Source organism: Pagrus pagrus (genome assembly GCF_965226575.1).
Source record: "Pagrus pagrus genome assembly, chromosome: 1".
Lineage (NCBI taxonomy): Eukaryota > Metazoa > Chordata > Actinopteri > Spariformes > Sparidae > Pagrus > Pagrus pagrus.
Window position 1 is genome coordinate 26,375,260 of NC_140185.1, and position 20,122 is coordinate 26,395,381.

Sequence of the window (20,122 nt, forward strand, 5' to 3'; positions counted from 1 at the left end):
CATTGTCTGGTGAGATACTGTATAAAGATTTTGGGGATATGTAAGTAAAGATCGTGTTTGAAAAGGGCTTTTTGAGGGGGTAGTGTGCATTGATAATGATGCTTTGGCTTGATCTGAAAAATTAACCTCACTACTGGCAGAAAGGCCTGTGTCATGATCAGTATTCTTGTGGTGTGCGCTGAGGAATAAGGGTGATAAGTACGTTGGCCGAGTGGTTTTATGGGTTATACCCTTTGTTAAGCCAACTGGTAACGCTGAACCAGAAAGAGATGTTGTCCAACTGTTTGATGGAAATACCATTTTTGCTGTAGGCTCCTCAGTGATGACCTCAGGAGACCCTGCTTGTGTAAGAAATTCTTTAACTTTCATGACTCCATTACTTGGCAATCGCAGTGAGTCTGATTCTGATGTGGAGGAGGTAATTGTGCCTTCTCTGGAGATGGAACCAGCGGTTGACTCCGGCCTCGGCTGCGGGAGCGAAAGTGAGTTATTCAGGTGAGCTTGAGCGGAAATAGATTTGAGCTCTGCTTCTGCTATCTCTCCCTGGTTGTAATTTATATTGATGGCAGGAACTCTGGGGCTGCCGTGACCCGCTGCCATCAGTAAATCACCGGGATTAGATGCATGCTCTGAGGATGCCGTGCCAGAGCGGATAGGTGTTAGCTCACTGATTGCACTTTCGGAGAGAGACATTTTACCTGGTGGAGTCTGGGAGGAAACTGTAAAAAATGATCCGCCGGGTCTCGACGTCATTGCTGGTGATAGCGTTGGATTTACAACATATGAATTGAGAGGCAACATGATTGCATCTCCAGCGCTTTTGTGAACAAAAGTCTGACTATCCGCATACGCTGTTTTACTTAACATCTGCTGTGTGACATGACTGGGAAGTGAGTAGATTTTAGGAGGGGCAGACAGCAGTGGCGATGTGGGATTTTGTAAAGCTCCCTGCTGCCTTTGAACAGCTTGACTCTCTTGATTGGTGGGAAATGAGGTGCTAATTTCAAGCTTATTGGCCAATTCAGAGTTCATACCTACGTTCTGGGTGTGAGTGGGTCCATGTAAAATGTTTAAAAGATGGCTAGGAGGAGAATATGATGTATTTGTGCTGGTTGCTGGTGTCTTAATTGCTTTTGTGCTTGCACTCCTGATGTATGTGCCACTAACTCCATGGATTTTATCCGCTGGTGTGTAAAATGAGTGTTTTGTCACTTCATCGCCCTTTTCGATGCTGGCTTCGCTTGAAAAGTTGGTTGTTGTGCTTTTCAGTCCTGGTGTAACAGCTGTTGCAGCTGAATGAGAGATTGTTAAACTGTCGGTCCAGCCCAGATACCCTGCTGGTGATAATGTCCCTGTTTCAGTCTGAGGGACGGGACTGGACGCAATCCTTTGACTTTGAGATGAAGAAGCAGCTTTGTTTGTCCCCCCAGCAGAAGGTGGTAGAGACAATAGAGACACTAAAGATGGTAACAAAGAGGAGGTGGATGGAGCTGATGTAGACATTGATGATGACAATGAAGAAGATGATATTGTCAGTGTTGAAAACAATGAGACATTCCTGTTTCCATCCAAAATGGACACATGTGATGGTTTAGACACAGCCTGTGATGTGGAGGATGTCAGACCTGAGCTGGCGGGGAGGATCCTATCCCCCGAAGACGACGATGAGGAGGACATCTCTGAGCCCTGGCTGGAACTATGTGAAGGCCATTGGGTGGTGTGGGTCACGTCCCTGGTGATAGTCGGCGAGGTTCGACTTTGATCAAGGCTCACCGGATGTTTGACAGTTCCTGCCATGACAGTTAAGACAGAAGAAAAGGCCGGCTGCCCTGATAAACCCTCCCCCTCAGACTCTGAGTCACCATCCGGATGGACGACTGAGAAAGGCACCTCCTCCGCCACTGACAGGTCAGCCAATGGATGAGCAGGAGCAGCTGCGGCGGCTGCGGGGTCGCTTTGCAAAGACGAGGAGCCGGAGGCATCATAGGTGGGTTTTTCTGTTAACGAAAGAAGGAAATAAAAGACAGATCAATATTTGTAATCACATCTACACAGGCCTACTTTTAAAGCTGAAGCTAGCAGTGTTTCCCATACATAGGCTCTACTTTGGCGGCCCGCCCAGGTTAATTGAGACCTGGCCAGGAAGATAAAATCCAAATTCCACTTTTTTTCCAATCACAATGTAATTTTACAGCACGCACAGACCATCAACTCTCCAGCCCCACCCACCTCGTCACACATCATGCAGCATGCATCCGCAAACTTTGTCATGGTGATATAGCGACAGAAATAAGCTGATATTGGGCAATACATCATATGAGCACTAGTTGTGATCGGGGTTGGGAGGCTAACTTTAAAAGTAGTAATGTAACTTGATTACTTTCCATTACTTTTTGATTACCGAAATAACAAACACATGCAAATAAAGACGAGAGAGAAGAAATATCAGTAAGATGACCTTTATTTAATCTTAATAACGAGTGTGTATTCGAATTCACTCAAGACCAGAGTGATGTTGTGTGAGACTCCACAGACGCATGGTTACAGACTAGTATATCATTCTTTATCTTAGAGTAATCCCCTTTTTTAATGAATGTATCAGTCATTTAATTACATCTTTTTTTCTGTATCTTAACTGAAATATTGTAAAGTTCATCTGGTGACATGTATTCCTCCACTCCCCGGAGCCTGGTCGTCATAAACAATCTCTGAGCAGTGTTTATTCTTTCCATTTGGTATTAATGCAGTTATAAATGCAGGCAATCCATTATTTTCACCAATCCATCAAGTCTGCAGCTGACTGATGTATAAAAACCCATCAGAACGTGTGCCTTATCAGAAATTAAAAAAAACCCTGCTGTCTGTCTATGAGCCAAAAAAACTGACATGTTGATGCTCTGTCCTATTAACTGGCGGCGTGAAAAATCGGATTGCCTGAGCAGTGTGCATATTCATTCAGCCTGCGTGTCAGCACAGAATTACCTTCTCTAAACATGACAGATGAAGCCATTACAAAGAGCCAGGTATGTCACACCACCACGTTGGACACCTGATTCAAACTGTACACATTAGCAGATGCCGAGGGGTTGTCAGCGACAATTCTGATAGCGTTAGATAAGCTGTCAACGTTACGGCCTAATAATAAATAATAAATCGACTATCAGGTACGATGTTTTAATTGACTGCCGAGCCATAATCATTTTAACCTATGTGCCAAGGTGAAAAGCAAATCACAAATAGTGCTCACGCAGCAGGCTCGGAGGTGTAAACACATCTTTCTAACAGTCACAGACAGCACACCAAGGGCAGACATTTATGTATTCCCAAAGGAGAGAAAAAGAGGCAATCTTCAAAGTGGAACAAATAGAATTATTCAAGAGATGGCAGCTGTGTGCTCAAGTACAGCTAAGATAACGCTACTTCTACAAAACACACAATGGACTTGTGTTACAGTGTTTTGTGAATTTGCAGAAATTATGGCTCAGAAAGAGGCAGAAAGAGAGAGAGAGAGAAAGAGAGAGAGAGAGAGAGATGGAGGTTTACATTACAGGAACTATCATGAAGATGCTCCAGGGGATTAATGCACCAAGATGGCCAACATGGAGTTGTCTCTCATCCATTCCCGTCCCGTCCTCTGCTTTGATTCCCTGCACATCCTCGACACGTCCGTATAGGGCTTCTTTTATCCATTTATAAAGCTTTGCAGTCCTGTCACACCTCCCGCCCCCGTCAGCATGTTTCCCCTCCTGAAGTGAATCCATCCAGCACTCGCATACAACTCCTTCAGTGTTGGAGGGACACGAGTTGGGGATGAAAATTGAGCTTAGGAGCAAACAAGGACCTGGATTGCACGAGGATACCACTCACAAATCGTTTATTTTTCCTCATGTCCAAGCTCGCTGAAGGAAATACCTGATAAATGGTAAAATTCACAGAACTGTCCAGCGTATAGTCTGGAAATTAATGAGCCCCTTGCGTCCATGTTATCTGAATTACACACATGACGATGAGCCCGAGGCGTTGTGTACTCGCACAGCTGGCGCTGCACAGCTATCTGGAAACATTCATTCTCTCTTCAGATATTTGCCAACCATTAAATGAGAACTGTAATAGGATCTAATACCTACAAATTCAGTTAAAGTTCCAGGTCACTAACTCTGAATGTGTTCTTAAATGTCACCGCCATCCCAGAGAATTGCCGTAATGCTTTTAATCATTTGTTTTCACAGCAATAAATCTCTGAATTTTATTAACAGTCTGGCTACATTAATTTCATAAAGACACTTCCTTCATGCTACATAAATGATCCCACCTAATTCCTTTTCTTCAATAAATCTCTAATGTGCTAAAATGTGATTAGTGAAATTGCTACACTGCGATTCTTAATCCATTCTTAAAAAAAAAAAAAAAAAAAAAAAGGGTGATATAAAACAAAGAGTGGGAAGAGGGGGGATGTATTTCTGTATTCACAAAGGAGCTCTAAGATAACAACGGATAAGGGATATTTGTCCTCCTGCGTCAAGGCCACTAAAAGGTCAGTCAGTCAAACCACCTGGTCATCAGAATGAAGGAGAACTTCCTGCCCCCAACCCCCCCCGTAGCGTTCCTCTCGTAACGTGCCCAGTGGCGACAGGAATCTGGGTGCGCGGGACGGAGGCCAGTCCGAGCGGAGGTGTGGAGTCCACCTGTGGTTTGCCACCTGCTCTCACAGAGCTGAGCATATGGGAGGATTTTAACAATGGACGAGAGAGGACGAGGTGTGCGGATAATTGGAGACGGTGATAGAGACAGAGAGCGATGAGAAAGGCCAGCAGTTTGGTAAAAGAGTGACACAAGAATGAGGAGGTGATTGAATTTGCAGTGACAGTCTACAAGTCTGACGGTCCTTTTCAACAAGAGTGATTAATCTTCATGATTCTTCATATTATCAAGCGTCAGTCTTGAAAGCAGATTATAAGAAGATGTCATATTACTACAAGTAAAACTAGATTAGGGGTATTAAGTCAACAATTGTGATAATCAGTGAATAGTTGTAGTCATCCATCAAGCTGACGTGGCAAAATCTTGGCCTCTTGGTTGGACAAAACAAAGAGATCTTAACATGCAGGGCTCCACACTTACTTTTTACAATGGCTGCAGTGGTGCGCCTAAGTTTTTCATTTACAGTAGGTGCACCAGCACATACTTCAGGTGCCCCCGATAGTACATTTTAATTTCTCTATACATTTAATAGTATTTCTAGTACCGGAACAATAAAAAACAAATGTACTATTTTCAACCCAAGGCTGCACAGATGAAACAACAGGGAAGAAAATCAACTGCTCCTCAACCTGTGGCCGTCAACGGCTACAAAACCAACACGTACGTGACTGGAGGCCGAGGCACGAGCCGGCACGAGCAGGCAGCGCTGCGTGAGTGGACGACAGAACAGCCGGCGGGCGACCTGTCACTGTCACTCAAGAAGCGAAGCTGGAGTTAGCAAGTCCAGAACTAATGCGTGTCGAAGAAAGGAAATAGAAGGGAGCTGTTTGGCAATATTTTGCCTCTGAGGCGGATGCAGGATGGGAGGGAACGCTACAAACATCAGCAGGACCGACAACCTGACCTCTTCACAGACCTGAGAGAGGTAATGTTCCCCTGAGCGAGCTACTGTAACGTTAGCAGCTAATGTTAGCGTTCACATAGAGAACTTTCTACCGAGGGCACTGCTAACGTTAACTGGCTAGCTTGCGCACTTTTAACGTCACAGTCACAAGGAGGCTAAATTTAATCACAGTGACAGCTGTGGTTGAGCAAGCTAACGCTCACGTATCTAAAATTAGTTTGACTTTGTCCTTTATCATGCGCTAACAGCTATTGACCCACTAATCTAACGTTTCTGTCCTCGTCTGTTTTGGGTTATGAGGCATTTTCTTGTTTTCGGAGTAAAATTCAGGCATCAGCTTAAACAGCGATGAGATGATAACCGGCAGTGAGAAGCAGATACATCAAGCATGCACGACCAAATAAAATGTTTGGTTTTGGCACACTTCTGTAGTCAAGAGAAAGCTACATGAGCTCTGCAAACCTTCTGCAACCTGCACCGCAAACCACAGACCTCATTTCCACACTCATTTCTCCCTCTGCAGCCGGCACTATCTTTGAGCTACCAGGACACAGACATGACACCGCCGGGGCTCCTGCTGCTCCACTCAAATTATACACCGCTTCTCCTTTTTGCTTTGAGCTGTTTTTGTTCTCTTATGTGCTGGAAATGGTAAACAAGGGAGTGTAATTCAATAGTGAGGTGGATGGGACCCTAGGAGCAGAGGAACAAATGTAAGGAGCCTGGTCGACTGCTTCCGAGGAAGTCCCTCCTATGTTTTTTTGCTGTTTATGGAAGGTGGCAGGATGTACAACTGCTCATGGCTGTTATTGCTGTGTCCAAATTATAACCAGGAAATCAGGCGTTGAGGTGAAGGGAAGTCTGGGAGGAGAGACTTTTGACTGAGAAACAGAATTTTACACATTGCTCATACCCTCCGGGGGTTTTTGTCTGTGTTTGGAGGCATCATGTCTGTGCAGGGCTGCAGGAGCAGAGTGGATGCCAAACACTGCTAAGGTGACAGTATGGATGGGAGGGAGCATGTCACACACAGCACTATGTTTTTTTTTTTATTTTCAGAAGGGTGCAAACAGCACAGCAGGCTGAGACACGCATCAGCTGTCTGGAACTCAGCCCAGCGGACACTTAACCCTGCAACCACGCAGAGACGAGTACATGGTATTAAAAGAGATGTTCATCCAGTCATCCGCTCATTTATTAGTCCTGACAAGGAGGCCACGGTATGTTTTTCTTTTGGTCCTGCTAGACTGTTTGTCGGTGGCCAAAAAGACCAAGAAACATCATTAGTGGCTGGTGGGAGTCCAGGAACTGCTTCGAAAGAGGAAACAATAAAATCTTAGCTACAGCTACATCCCTATTAACTGTGGTGAGGAAGTATTTACGTCCTTTATTGAAGTCAAAGTAGTTACACACCACTGTAATACTTTTTACAAGTAAAAGTATTGAAACTAAACGTACTCGATGTAGAAAAATTGCACCTCTGACTTATTATATATTATTTCAATCCAGTATTATTTTAACAATGCAGCTAACTATTATTGTGCAGGACTGCAAATAATGATTATTCTAATCGCGGGTTGAGCTGCTGATTTTTTTTTTTTCTTGATTATTAACTGATCGTTGGGTTTGTAAAAATTCACTGATAACCCAGAGCCCAGTGTGACATGAAAAATCGTCATAAGAGAAGCTGGAACGTAAAATAGTTTGGCGTTTTTGGCATGCCAATACATTTTTTGTCATTGGGACAACCAACTACTCATTTCAGTTCTTGTTCATTTTCCAATGTTCTGTGTGGGGAGAAAAGAAATGTTTCGAATCTGAATTGTCGGGGAGTCGAGGTAGAAATGTAAGGTTGTGAAAGTAAAATAAATTCATATTAGTGTTGACTTCATAGAAGTACATAAAAAAATGTAATCATCTAAAATTTACACCACAGAAAATAACAACATTGTGAGAGAGTGTACGAGGAGGCATCACTGCCAGGTAGACCTTCAGAAAGAACAAGGGGGCCACAGACAGTCTGCAGAACACACATCCCACAAGAAACTGAGACATTTGATTTGTATCACTCTGAAATCTGGAGTTTAATGGGAGAAATTACAAATCGGGGGCACATCGGCTAAAACGGTTAAAAATAGAAAGACTGGAGGTAAACGCTCCACCGCTGCCTACTAACATTAGCTTGCTGGCTAATGTTAGGATAGGACACGAGTGTCTTTTACTATTTGTATATGTCGCAGATCCAAATGCAGATTTCTCAACATTTTTGTGACCTATAAGAATGAACACATTTTGTAGACAGTGGAGCCTTGATGGATGCATGCACTCCATACACTTTCAAGTATGGAGTGCTTTCAAGTTAATAAATAATCTTCTTTGTAACTCTGATCCTAAGTGCACTTTGAACAACTCCTGCATCTAAGCTTGTTTATTTTTATCAACTGTCTCAAGAATGCAGCCGCCCTCTGACACCAGTAGAACCTTTTCATTGATACAATGATAGAAAACATATACTTGAAGAAAAAAAACAGCTCGGAGCAACACAGGGACTAAGAGGAGGCTCAGCACTCTCTCAGAACCTATTTTTCTCTGTCCTCCTTCTCTCTCTCTCTCTCTCTCTAAATAATAATCAGCCTCTCCACTGACGCTCAGGCTCTCTGTCTTTTTCAGCCTGACATGTCGACACACTGACTTCTGTCCTGATGCTGCTCAGGACGCTGTAGTCATGGCTTATGCTGTTGCACTCTGTCCACTCCTATTACTGCTCACCAAGGCTGTTGTGCACTGTCCTTGTCCCCTGGCCTGAGCTAGCCTTATTCCGGGTTGAGCAGTATCGTGATTTATGAGACGACAGAGATTTGACACCTGTTTTTTTTATTATTTGACATGAAATACAGCAGGTCTGGTAACTAAATCATAAGACTGTACTTACTAAATAGCCCAGCACTGCATTGATTTCTTCCTGTAACTGTTTCTTCCTATACATAGGCGTACATTAGGATAATGTCCCTATGAAGTGTCTCTATTTTCGCACTGCAGGCTCAGTTAAACACACCAGAGAGCCATTACTGAGGGCTTTTAGCGAGCTTTTTGGAAGGTGACAGGGGACACAATCCCTCCACTCTCACATGAAGGATCATATATCTGCTGCCTCAAACCCTTCTGGTGAAAATGGACAAACGGCAGCCAAACTTAATTGATTTCTGGGCCTCATTATGTAAATTCACAAATTAAAGTGCTGCAACAATTCAGTGACTAAAGGATATGGCCACAGCTCTGCTGAACCAAACAAACATCTTTGGATTTTATGAGGATATATTCAAAATTTTTACAATGTTGCTGTATTATACTAATGATATAACTGAACAAAAGGGATCCAAAAAGTGGTGATATGAGCAGAGAACTGATTACGTCCCAAAATGTGGAACCAAATGTGCTGACCGAAGAATGAACAGGGCTTGTGTCTCCCTTACTATGCAGTGGCTCTTGGGCCTTACTGTCTGCATAAGAAAAAAAATAACAATTAAGCTACTGAATGAAAAACTGTACATCTCAAATATCACTAAAAAAAATCATTAAGCGACATTTGTTCTGCAAATTCTTATTGTCCTCTCCAAGGGCTCGCTTTTAGAGTGCTGACTGTGGTCCAAGTTGTATTGAATGCTCCGCTAGCAGCTGCACTCAAAAATTGTCTACATGAACCATCGTCCAGTGCGGTTTCACACTTGGACTAATACTGGCCCAGGGAATAAGAACTTACAAACATTTATGGGTACAATATTTGGAAGTTTTTTCCCCTGAAGGATGACAAAGATGATTCAGAAGCAATTCAGTCTGTAGGCCATCTCCTGTTTGGCGACAAGGCCCCTAAAATAAACCACCACATCAACAACTATTACATCAGCAGTTAGGAGTTAGAATAGTCTAAATCAGGCATAGTCACCTGCTTTTTTTTCTGCTTTGTTTACTTCTTACGGCTGAAGAAAGAAACATTATATTAACAAGAGAGGCAAAATACACAATGCACCTTATAAAATAGGTTGTGCATTCGGTTTTCATAAATTCCCTCTGCTTCATCAGCTTAGGTCAAACCTTTTTAATGAAATAAGAGTATTTTTATGGCGGTTATTGTGCAACAGACACAACTAATGAACGGACTAATTAACCTTGTAATAAAATGATCAAAGGGCCAGAATGAGGTTGTTAAAGGGCCGCATTTGGCCCACGGGCCGCCAGTTGAATAGGTCTGGTCTAAATGGATAAATGCTAGATGATGTAAAAGCACGAATGACCTTTAGAGTGAGTCAAATGCCTAAATTTACATTTACAACTGGGAGACACAAGGGTGCACTAATCCTCTACACCTGACATTAAAAAGTCGGACCAAAGAAGACAAATAATGCTGTAGTCAAACTCTGGTCAGCGCTAGAAATGTTGTAACGTAAATAGTTTAGCAGGTACCTGTAGCTTTGATTAAAGATCCCCCGACGAAGCTCAGTCTTTTTGGGAATGTAATGGTAACGACAGGCAGCACGTTAGCATCATCAGCAGAGCAGTACAATAAAATACAGTGCTAGATCTTAAAACTTTAAGGAAAACAACAACGTTCAGCGAATAGCCAGACAGAGCTCATTTAGTTATGTTGGTTCGAACACTTACTATCCACAAGTTTCCTGGGGAGGTCACTGGGGAAACGATTACGATTAGCATCCTGTTGCCATGGAAAACGCCGGTTCTGGAAATCCAGAGGTTGCACCAATAATTTGCGTAAGGTATCATAGGGGATAGCAATAAGGATGATAAAAAAGCATACAGATCTGCCTGTGATTATGAAGGATTTACGGGTCAAGAGATGTCATTCCAACTTCGTCAGTTTCAGATAAACTTCCACTACTACCGCTTCACCTGCATCGTGCATCGCATTATTTGGGGAGAATAAACTAAAGAAAAGCCAAACCTCTGAGCTAACTACCCCCCAAACTTCATTTCTAGATACCACAGAGCATTAAATAAGACACTTATTCTCTTAAATATCCTATAAAATGCTTTCCTTTTTCCATTAATCACAAATATAATTATCCATGTGGTTTGTTTGCTTTAAAGTGTATTTAAAGTGGGAAAACAAATGTCTGTTTTCCGCAGCAAATACTTATAATAACATTAACGATGGCTCAGTTCCATTAAGTGTCCCAGTAGGCAGCATGACTGATAGCAGGGCCCTGAACAGACTCGCCTAAATGGAATGCACTCGTTATTTCCTTTATTAATTGCACCTGTGTGTTTTCCTGCAAAGACTTACACACAGTCGCTCCTCCACATCCTGTGGAAAATAGAGCATTCATCCTCGGATTAAAAAGCAGACCGGCTAAGTTGAAGGGAGCCGGGTGCATTTCATCACAAAGTAAGACTCTGAATGCACTTATCATTACAGATTCATGGTATATAAAAATGTAGGAATATTTTCAGGGTGAAATATTCCTTTGATGCGTGCAGCGATCAGATGAACCTTGCTGGGGCAGACGGGATGACTGGGAGTCAGACAGCTCAGTAGGGTACTGCAGGCAATCACAGTCCCATTAAACCCACCAGAAGTAAGTCATCTTTCACTTCAGCATCATGCCCAGAGGCAGCACTGGCCTGTGAACTGTCAGGGTTGAAAGCAGAGAGAGTGCGAGTGCTAGAGATAAAAGCAAAGGTAAATACATATACTGTCTTGCCATGGATTCATCATACAAATGAAATATAACGATCGCATTGAGGTTTCTTCATACAGGTTGAACTGCCTACAAACAAGGAGCATAGGATTTCTGATCTTGTCAGACAACCTTTATTTTAGAAATTAGGTCTGTGTATATCTTAAGATTGTTCACACTGTGTTAACAAACCAGATCTCGAGACAAAAATATTCACTGCCTCTTCAAATAAGGACCTCTTGTCCTGGTTTAACCTCACACACACACACACACACACACACACACACACATAGTGTAGAGAAAAAGGACTGCATCGAACTGGAGTTCACGGCCGTCTCCTGGGGCTATGCATATCAGAGCAGGCAGGGGACGAGTGTAGGAGTTTAGCTGCATGCCGGGCTGTGATGGGCCTTGGGATTACAGTACAAAAACCGATTGACATGGCACACTGTGGGTGTGAAATGACAGGTGGGGGTCAAGAAAAGGCATCAGATAGTGACGCAGCAGCTGACAGGACTGTGTTTATTGGTTAAAATGGAGTTCTCACCTTGATATATATATTTGCTCTGCTTTATCTTAAAGTAGCCCAGTCGCCGGGACAAAATGTCGCCAGTTAACATTAATGCAAACCACTGGTACGTTCACATTTGTCATAGTCTACGTTCTACGTTCACATTTCTATAAAATGTGCCACACCACGTTCACGTGACACGTTTATGACCGAACTGTCATATCAGGAGGTGGAGGAGATGCCAAGAAGGCTGCCAAGCCAGTGACCGCAGTTCAAGATTGTGTCTCAACATTCGTAAGCGTGACACCACTGGATGTTAAGGAGACCTCAGGACAATTTTAAGCCGGGTTTGCAGGACAGTTTGCCGACATTTATTCCGGCAACTGGGTTGTTTTGAACATACTGTATCATTCATAAAATGAAGAGCGCATTATTTTCACATTTAGGTTTCTTTCGTGCATGGACCTGATCTACAGGTGGTGCATGTTTGGTCAATAGTTCGGAAAGTTTTTGTTCACATGTTGCATATCTTTCCTTCACATGTACAGTAATTTGTAATGGGGGGTTTGATTGTAACTGTTTCTGTCCAAGTAGACTGACCTAGATTAGTTAGACTAGTTGTTGCCATTAACCATTAGAAGTCATGTAAAACAATATTTTAGTGGTGATAGGGAATGTACTGGTGCAGCAGCAAGTCTGGGACAAAAGTAGCGTCCATGTTGTTTCCACGTTATGACTGAAAAGCTCATGAATACGCTGAAGTCGGAAGAACGGCTTCCCAACTTGGGAAATGGGACCATCCGATGAGCACGCAAATGCACCTTTAAAACATCAGCTTTGCAAAATGTTTTATGGGAGACCAAATGCAATCATAACATGTTTTAGCATAGTGTTAAGAAACGCTGAATGTAAATACAATTCTGGCGTGTCAACACCTTTAAATTGACTGAAAATAAGAACCATGAAAACATAAAGTGTCCTCAGTTTGAATAAGGTTGTATTTACTTCAACAAAGTTTCATGTTTGATATGATCAATAGTATCAGGGATCGCCTAACAGTCTTTTCTTTTGCTGCAGCTGTGTCAGAATTGGATCATGATGTCTTATTATACGCTCAACCTAAATTAGAAAAGTATAGAAATAGAAAACCAAGGGCCTGTTTGAAAGGGGAGCCAGATCAGTAGCCAACTGAGAAGGGTTCACTTTCATGCGTACAAGCACTGCTTCTCATGTTTACATCTGCTCTGGTTCTGTAGAGACTCACAATGCAGTACTACAAACAACAAACATCACTACAATAGATGAATAAATCATTTGTCCCTGCAGAGTGACCTCAGTGAAGGCTTGAGGCCTGCCGTCTGCTTTTCAAAAGACCAATACATCACAGGGAGGGTAGGTGAAGTAATGGCTTGGTCACCTGTGACTCTCGCTAGAAAACATAAGAGAACGCCGGTATCACGGTTGGGAAGCTTTACCCCTGACTTTCTAATTGGGCCCTCAGAGATACTTCAGAGGAAGTCAAAGCTCATCCTGCTAAGTGACAGATGTATATGTCCCGTGCTAACCTCCTGCACAAATGTGAGCCTATATACCTCAGAGGAGAACGTAGCATTTTCCACTATTTGTACACTTTCATGTAAAATTCAAACCACTTTTTCCATAAACTGTGTTGCTTTCTCTGATAAATGTTGCAACCTGTAACCCCGCCTTGGCATTCCTCTCCCTCTGTGTGTCTGCTTTGTAGAGCATGAAGAAGGATGAGATCTCCTAACAATACATAATAAGTAACGAATGCATCAACAGTTTATGAGCGTTTAGACTGCGTGTGCTGAATACACAGTAGTTTTTCCTCCTGTTTTCTTCAGTAGATCTGCAAAAATCCACCCTGAAAGAACATCATTAAAAATGCAGGCAGCCATAAACCTCCTAATGGTCTTATTTGTTTATGCTAATAATACTAATTAACCAAAATTGTTTTACTTTTAGGTTATTCGTCCTAAACGTCCACACATCTCGCACCCCTGGTTTTTGACATCAGTGTCATTAAGGCAGAATGTCTCTGCGTTTATTTGTATTTTGCGAGTAAAGTGACTGTTTCTTTCTCGGCGATACATAATTCATGCCTGCCATGTCAAACCAAATTGCCTCTGGAGTCTATTAACATAAACATGATGTAAAAGAAGGCCATCGTGAATTGAGAGGCGCTTAAGTGACATGACATCGACGACGATATTGCAGTTGTCCACCTTGTGAAACCTTCGTACACCTGCAGGATGGTGGGCAGCTCAAGCAGATGATTTTACCTCCGTGTTGTTCCATGTTATTAACTACCACATGTCTAGTGTCTCGAATTAATTCAGTATTGCAGAAGAAAATGCAGAATGGCAGGAAAAAAAACAAAACAATTTTTTGGCACAAGGCTTCTCGGCGATTATCTAATGACCTCCTGAGAGCTCCACAACCTCCAGACTGGAGACCACTAACTAATGCGCGATGCTGAGCAGATGCAACGGCTCTGACCGTATTTATTGGCTGTGGTGCGGCGGAGGTTAGCCGAGGCACGAGGAGGATGAAGGGAAGACGACAATGGGGGATAACAAGGTGGGATAAGCCTGTTAAGCTTCCAGGATCCCCTCTGAAATCCATACTCGAGTCAAGCACAAGAAATGTCAAAATGTATGTAATACAATCACAAGGCTCTATAATCTCGGGTCACTACAAGCAGCAAGCCATAAATTAAGATGCTCATGTTTTACTTGCTGACAGCGTGAGGAAGTTTTTGGTTTAGAAAAAGGATTTTTGATTATTTGACTGTAAATAAGTCATAAAATGTTTTATACGGCCAATAAATATTACTCTTTAAAGTTACTGCAATGCAATATTAAGCTATTCCCCTTCTAGACACCTCAAAGCATAAGAACATTTGCGCTAATTAACAGAATATGAGAATCTACAATATAGGTTTACTAACCTCTTAGGAAAAAAAGTGGCTACAGCCTCTTAAAGGTGATTATTTGCTGCTTTTCTTGCTGTGCTTAGACAACATAATATTTTTTGTTTGATAAGATGGTCACTGTGTCCGGTTAGGCGATTATAATGTCGTGAATTCTTTCCGTGACTCAGTCGAGAGGCATGTCAGACCGCATGATGAATCATAGCGTGTTACCTTCCACAACCTGTGTGATGTCATCAGGAAGGGGAGTTAGGGGCCCACTTCTGGCAACAAGACTACAAACAAACTGGACTGGCACTCAGTAGAGCGCACACCTCCGCCAAAGCCCAACAGTCCCCTTTATCCACTCATACATACCAGCCACCTAAATACTTATGACCTGGTTCCTTGCATTATTCCCTGAGAAACTAATGAAAATGTAAAAAAAAAAAAACACTGGATCTGCACCAAAAGTTAACGGGGTCTAATATGGATCGAGAATCGACGTTTCCTGGAAATCCGTTCCCTAAATTTTGTGTAATCCTGCTGACAAACCAACAAACACACAAAGGGCCAGTGGTGAAATAATGGGGTCAGAAGCAGCGTGTAGGATACGGTCTTGTGTTCGGAAAAGATAAGCCGAGAAAAAAGAAAAAACGACTGCGACCCATCCTCAACCAACAACATCAATTCTCTTTCAACTCGCCATGTCGCCATACAGTTGGGCTGAGCGCAAAAAAATACATAAAACAGACACACTTATCTTTTTGAGAATGCCGCATCCAGTTGTTGTCCACAATAAACCACACAGGATAAAACACAAACAGTTGACACCCATTTTTTTTCATTCCCACGTCTACGTTTTTCAGGCCAGGCTATTAACTGGCTGCTATTGTGGAGTCTAAATCCGGCATCAGTCTTCTACTTCTGCACAGTGATTTTTGTGGGGCATTTACCTGCTAGTTGTACATAAAAATCTATTCAAACAAATATGTGTACTTGGGCTCTGGGTAATTTTGATGGACATTTCTTACATTTTTATGACACTTCATAGACCAAACTAATCAATAAAACAATTGGCAGATTATGAAAATAATCGTAAATTGCAGCCCTCGCTCATGCTTCTCTGGAGGTGCATGGAAACCACACCGGGAGCCACTAGTCAATAATATGCCCGCTGATTGTGTTTCAAAGAGCTGGTGAGTCAGTGAGAAATATTAAATGGGCAATAGCTTGTCCATGCAGTTAAACTCAAGACTATAATTTGCTGTCTTCACTAATATATTTTCTGCTCTTCAAAAACTAAAGCTGCTTCCCTTGCGACCAGAAAAGAAACACCAAATCACAGTTTACACAACCCCTCCGTTCTTGGCCACGCCGGGAGACAGACAGAACAAGAGCAGAGAAAATCTCACAGATACGGTTTGCAGCTGAGAACAAAAACATGACACGGCTGCATTATACACCTTAACACAGCTGAGCGACCAGTCGAACATCGTGTTAGAGCTTCAACACTGACAACACTGTTCGTGTTTTACATCACAGCCATCATACGTTCAACCTTGACGCACCACACAGTCAAAGCAAACACCGAGATCACCACCTCCTCCAGCAGGCAGCGCGATGGATGAGCTCTCAAACGGCGGCCTCAGCTACACCCTCAGTTCACCACAACACCGCAGGGCCAGCGGCTGTGTCACACTGCAGCTGCTGCTGTCATGGTGGTCATATAGGATCCCGCTGTCATGTCTTTAATGAGTCTTGCAGATATTTACACCAGGAAAGACGCATGTGAGCTCCACAGTGAACGATCGTCTTACATGTTGCTACACATATACATTAAATTACTGCTGACCATGTCCAATCATGCTGCAGTTGCTTACCGCATCCAAAAATCAACTCGCTGTATGTCTGCTGTCAGTTAGGCTACTCGATCGTAGCAATGAAGTTGTAATTTAAGACTCCGTTTCACTTTGAAAAGTGTGGAGATATGCAATTAAATGATTTAGAAGTAATTATGTATCGCTCCTTCAGCTGAGTGAAAAAACAAACATCTAATTAAGCGAGTTAATTATGAGAACAGTTGAGAAAACAAAGAGCACTTAGACGGCATATTTAACGGATATGTACAGTAAAATTCATGAAACCTTTCGTAAGTGAATTAAGCACTTAGATAAGAGAGAGGAGGTCTTATTAGAGAGTAGCACAAGAGGTGAGACATGACAGTGTTCAGTGGAGGGTGAAAACAGGTTTTGTTTCTAACGCTGGCCGGGATACTTTACTGTAATGGCTATTGCAAAATCAATGGATAATACATTCAGAATTGCTTTGGCAAAAGGTGCACAAAAAACCAATGTCTAGTCTTGAATTGTGATATTGCTGTTTTTACAGAGAGATGAATCCTTCAATTGTTCTTCAGCGTTGCAATTGTTACCAAAACAAGGACATCAGGGGAACCAAGTGTGGGCGATAGGCTGTATCGCAACACACAATACATACAGTATGTACTGTATATATTCATATTCTGAAATCTAATCAAAACCACTTTATAAGTGCTAGGATCAGGGCAACAAAAGTAAATATAACAATATTTTTTGACCATAGATCCTCATATTGATACTTTGTAACGATATTGTTAGCGACTTTTGGTTTGACACAAACCAAACAGAGATTTGTGGGAAATATCCTCTGTGATGTGGCTATAATGAGCCAGTGGGTAAACAAAACCTCATTAAAGACCCAACTCGACATATTTAGAGGTACAACTTTTAGTTCGGAATTGCTTCGCTTTACCGTAATATAGCCTTTAACACCGCGAAAAGACAACATGAAAAGACAGCCACCATCGCTGTTTGTTGGTTTCAGCTCGGCATTCAATACAATCTCACCCGTGGGACTGACTGAAATGGTCTGGGCGAGCTTACCACACTCATTGGATATTGGACTTCCTCACAAACAGACCCCTGACAGTTCAGACTGGTAGTCGCACCTCCTCTACATTAGTGCTCAACAACATCGTGGTCATCAAACATCACCACACTGGTTAGAAAAGCACAGAAAAGGCTCTACTTCCTACAGACTTAAGAAGGAAAGTCAAACGATATAATATGGATATATTGCCCAGCCCTAAGTGGAAGGCATACTGGATCTTTGAAATTGATTTTCTGCCCTAAAACTATATATTTTAAATTACATCATTTTCTTTGAAGTATAGCTCTTTAGTACTTTGGCATTAGAAAAGTTGCATTTCAGAGTGGATGGAGAGCCTGGTTAGACAAAGTCAGGGAACGTGTAACGCACACTGGCAGCATATGATGCACACCACCGGGATTGTTTCCCATAATGCAGCTTGCATGTGTTGCATATAATTGTATCTGTGAGTCGTACAGCTGATCAGTAGCTTCTGTCATTAACCTGTGTGACTTTGCCATCATAAGAAAGTGAGTTGATCGACATCTTAGTGCAGCGGCACGCTGTTCACCTGCTTTTTACAAGTCCAACATAAACAGCATTTTCAGATAATGCAGACATAGTCTAGACTCTAAGCTACTGCTGTATCTTTAAGTGTTTGCAGTTGGACAAACAGCAAAGTAAGTCTGATGCCAGAAAGAGCTGCAAAGAACAAATACCTACAGTATCATCACTCAGGCTGGTACGTTTCAGAACAACGCTTCCCCCGAAATAAAATACAATAAAATATTGTCAAAGCTACACCTCTTTCCTCTCTTTTCGTAGGACAATTTATACGGACTGGAAACATTTGTTGCGAGCAGAAAAGGTAAATCTTCCAAGAGCAAACTTTTTTTTTAGCAATACCTGATACCTCATTTGTTTTGTGTGGGTCAACCAGTTCTTCAGTTCAGTTTACTTTGTCAGAAAAAGGCAGCTTTCAGGGACTATCACTGAAAATGCTCAATGCAGAGAACAAAGGACATTTTTCAAAAAGCTTCGCTACTTCATGGCACTTAACGGACTCTACTGGACACAGTTCAAGATGTGGGCGGACAAATAATCCAAACTGTTGGAAGTGTCAGAGTTCAGACGAGGCCATCTGCTATGAGAATATCTTCTCATTCAGCTTTTGGCAGAAAGTTCATAATTATTTCAGCGCTTACCAGTCCTCATTTAGATTTTTGACCAAGATTATCTATCCGCTCACAGTGGCCCACTGAATCGCTGCAGATTTATCCCAGACAGGCTTTATGGTGGGCAGACAGATACTATTAAGAGGATGGACGTCCCCACGGGAGCCACTTCAGGAATAGTTTTATCCAACAAGGCAAGGTGGCCTCCTTTGAGCAGCTTCCTTTCAGGATGAGAGATCAGTACGTATCAAGATAGGAACATTTTTTTCTGATGTGCATCTGTGGTGTCACACAGATTAAAGTGTAAGCATAAAAAGGGAAGATTGTAAAAATGTATTATGCTCTTTTGCTCTTTCTTTGAGGAAATGAACACATTTTTTGTGTGCAATTTATCGCACGTCTACTAGTAAACTGTTGCCTTCCGCACACCTTGATTTGTAGTTCTTTTATGGATGATTTAAAATATTAACTCACATTTTCGCCAGTGAAATATAAAGTTTTCCTTCATCAGCCTGAATCTCTTACCCCAAAAGAGAGTCTGTCGGTTCATATCAACCCTAAGCCTCACTTCCTCCTCCTCGTTCCTCACAGACTTACTTCTTGAATTGGATATTCTGTCATTCTTCTAATTTAAACTACGTTTAGTCCGCACAGCTTAATGGCTCCATGACTCGTAATGACGTCCACTGTCGAGGAGAGGCCTATCTCCTAGGTAACAATATCATCACTGAGATGTATGTATACCACGAGGAGATATTCCTGACCTTCACAGACAACAAATAAAAGAAGCGTCGAGTCAGAAAGACACACAATCACGCTCTCAACTGCATTTTCCCTGACATTGTAGCATGTGGAAAAGCTGTTAATTTGGTTTGTTTGTTCAGTTGGTAGACGAAACACAGACATTCATTGTTGTAATTCAATTATCGAGCTCTGTGTCTCCCGTGCAGGTGTACCTGCTTACAGCTTCAAACATATCCGCTTGATATGAAGAAACGTACAATGCGGCAGCTCCGCAATTAAAAAAGAAAAAGTTTAATAACAAAAGCAATGTTCCCTCTCTGCAGCAGGTTACAAAGTGCTGAGACTGGCGAGTTGTGGCACACATCACACGCACGGATGCGCACGCGCCGGTACAATCTCTGAGGACGGACTAATAAGATACCCATGAAGGATGAAGGGAAACAAATTCTGAGGCTCTCATAGACATTTGCTTACAGATGGGGTATGAGCTGGAGCATGTGTAGAGGCCTGGCTTGTGTGCGATTGTGTGTATTGCACAGGGTTAGTTCTCCA

The 20,122-nt window shown here is 42.3% G+C and overlaps 1 protein-coding gene across 1 annotated transcript in view; it reads right to left on the reverse strand.

Annotated features, from left to right (window-relative positions):
- The window catches only part of kiaa1549lb (KIAA1549-like b), a 65,037-nt gene that overhangs the window by 35,230 nt on the left and 9,685 nt on the right, over positions 1–20,122 (reverse strand). The window contains exon 2 of the mRNA XM_084351668.1: positions 1,626–1,997. Coding sequence (XP_084207794.1) covers positions 1,626–1,997 — 372 coding nt within the window. The remainder of the gene's footprint in view (positions 1–1,625; positions 1,998–20,122) is intronic.